Here is a 1,835-nt window from a genome sequence, read left to right as displayed (position 1 = left end):
ACTTCAACGGGTCTTTAACGTCTCGGTTCGGGTAATCGCGGAAATAGAACCCGAATATCAAGAACAAAGTTGAATCATAAGATTTGACCCGCTCGGATACCAATTGTAGGTCCCGAAACCGGATCCGACAACGAACGGCTTTGTTCTTGATAAACTCTCGAGACAGGTGCGGTAAATCAAACAACCGAACATAAATAACATAAAGATAATATAAGTGAACGATCTTGTTGTTGGTTAAAGATTTGATATATTCATAAACGAACCGACCCACCCAAGGTGAGCTCCCCTTGGGTGGATGATTTACACATTACAAACACACACATAAACAAAGACAACATGTCCTATTATAGCTAAACAAAAAAAAAACATTCTAGAAGCATTCCCATTAAAGTAAAACGCGCGTCGAAGTTATCGTCTCTTGTCCGGATTTGCTCGCCGACATTAAATATTATCTTGACCATAAATATATAACGGGTTTCGTACTTTGATATCGCAAGTCACAAATATTGGCCTTACATGTTATAGGCTAACGCCCCTAGCTAGTCACCTCACCCACAAAGGACGTTATACACATGGGGGGTTAAAGGATCCAAAACGCCAAACATGGGGTGCCACCCCCTTAACGGGCGTTAGAGAGATCATAAGAAGAGGGGATGGGTCCCCTGAAACCTCAACCAATCACCGATTATCCTTTTGTTTTTCCTTAATTTAACTTTTTTTTATACATCACAAAATAGCGAAATAATAACAAACAATCACATAGAAGAGCATACATAAAAATATATTCTTGGGCTTATTTTGCATGTCACACGTCAAAACAGGCGGAGATGCTTGAACGTGCCATAACAGGAACTCGAAACGTAATGAATGCATGCTTGAAGAGTAAAGTGAACAAGGTTGTCGTTGTTTCATCTATACTTGCCGTTGTTGTAAACCCTAGTTGGCCCAAGGATCAAATAGTGGATGAAAATTGTTGGACTGATCCTGAATTTTGCATGAAAACTGAGAAGTGGTATTGCGCTGGCAAGGCTGTATCAGAGCGTGAAGCTCTGGAATTCGGAAAAAAGAACAACATCAATGTTGTCTCAGTTTGTCCATCCGTAGTATTCGGGCCAATACTTCAATCGACGTTATGTACCACGAACATCATTCTGTTGAACCTCTTCAAAGGTAAAAACTCTTTCAATCTCCTTGAGTTCGACAAACCCGAGGAAGATATAGATATTCCTATTGTGGATGTTCGTGATTGTGCTAACGCGTTGCTCCTCGCCTACGAAAATCCTGAAGCAGAGGGGAGGTATTTGTGTTCGTCACATGTGTTGAGGACAAAGTCATTGATAGAACTGCTAAAGAACTTGTTTCCACATTACAGTTATCCTACTGAGTATGTTTTTCTAGTTTCTTTATATCTAAAATCGATTAAGCCTCTTAAGACTTGACAATTGTACCTGACTTTTTATTACAGTCTCCGTGTTTCGAATGAAAAGCTGAATTACACATGTGAGAAGTTGGTGAATCTTGGATGGAACTATAGGTCGTTGGAGAAGACTTTGGTAGACTCTGTTGAAAATATGAAAGAGTCTAGTTTATTAAGCTGATTCTAGTCCCTTATTGCGAAATTATGGTTTGTTGTGTAATAAAGCATGCTAGTTTCATAATGGACACAAATGATTCTGAGTATGTATGATGCGGTTAGCAGAACTTGCGCATTAATGTGAATTTAATGATGTGATGGATCTCCAAGCCATTCAAAGTAAGTTTCTGTATATATTTGCTCAATATAGTATAATTTTCAGTATCTCTGTTGTTGAACTAGATAAGTTTCTATATATGCT

The 1,835-nt window shown here is 38.7% G+C and overlaps 1 protein-coding gene across 1 annotated transcript; it reads left to right on the top strand.

Moving 5' to 3' along the window:
- Nucleotides 1–863: 863 nt before the first annotated feature.
- On the top strand, nucleotides 864–1,598 carry LOC143543985 (cinnamoyl-CoA reductase CAD2-like). Its single transcript, XM_077036177.1, has 2 exons — nucleotides 864–1,297; nucleotides 1,466–1,598. Exons 1-2 carry the CDS (start codon nucleotides 864–866, stop codon nucleotides 1,596–1,598), a joined length of 567 nt encoding a protein of 188 aa, XP_076892292.1.
- The last annotated feature ends 237 nt before the right edge of the window (nucleotides 1,599–1,835 follow it).

This window comes from Bidens hawaiensis, unplaced genomic scaffold, assembly GCF_021521415.1.
Source record: "Bidens hawaiensis isolate Kalapana, Puna unplaced genomic scaffold, B.hawaiensis_p1.1 tig00013397_1, whole genome shotgun sequence".
Lineage (NCBI taxonomy): Eukaryota > Viridiplantae > Streptophyta > Magnoliopsida > Asterales > Asteraceae > Bidens > Bidens hawaiensis.
Note: the sequence above shows the minus strand (reverse complement) of the source record. Positions and strands in the feature narration are given on the sequence as shown.

What these genes read in the sequence shown, in the direction of transcription:
- LOC143543985 (XM_077036177.1), top strand. Translation starts at nt 864, where the DNA reads ATGAATGCATGCTTGAAGAGTAAAGTGAACAAGGTTGTCGTTGTTTCA. An exon ending in AATCCTGAAGCAGAGGGGAG is followed by an intron (nt 1,298 to 1,465) that starts GTATTTGTGTTC and finishes TTTTTATTACAG; the next exon opens with TCTCCGTGTTTCGAATGAAA.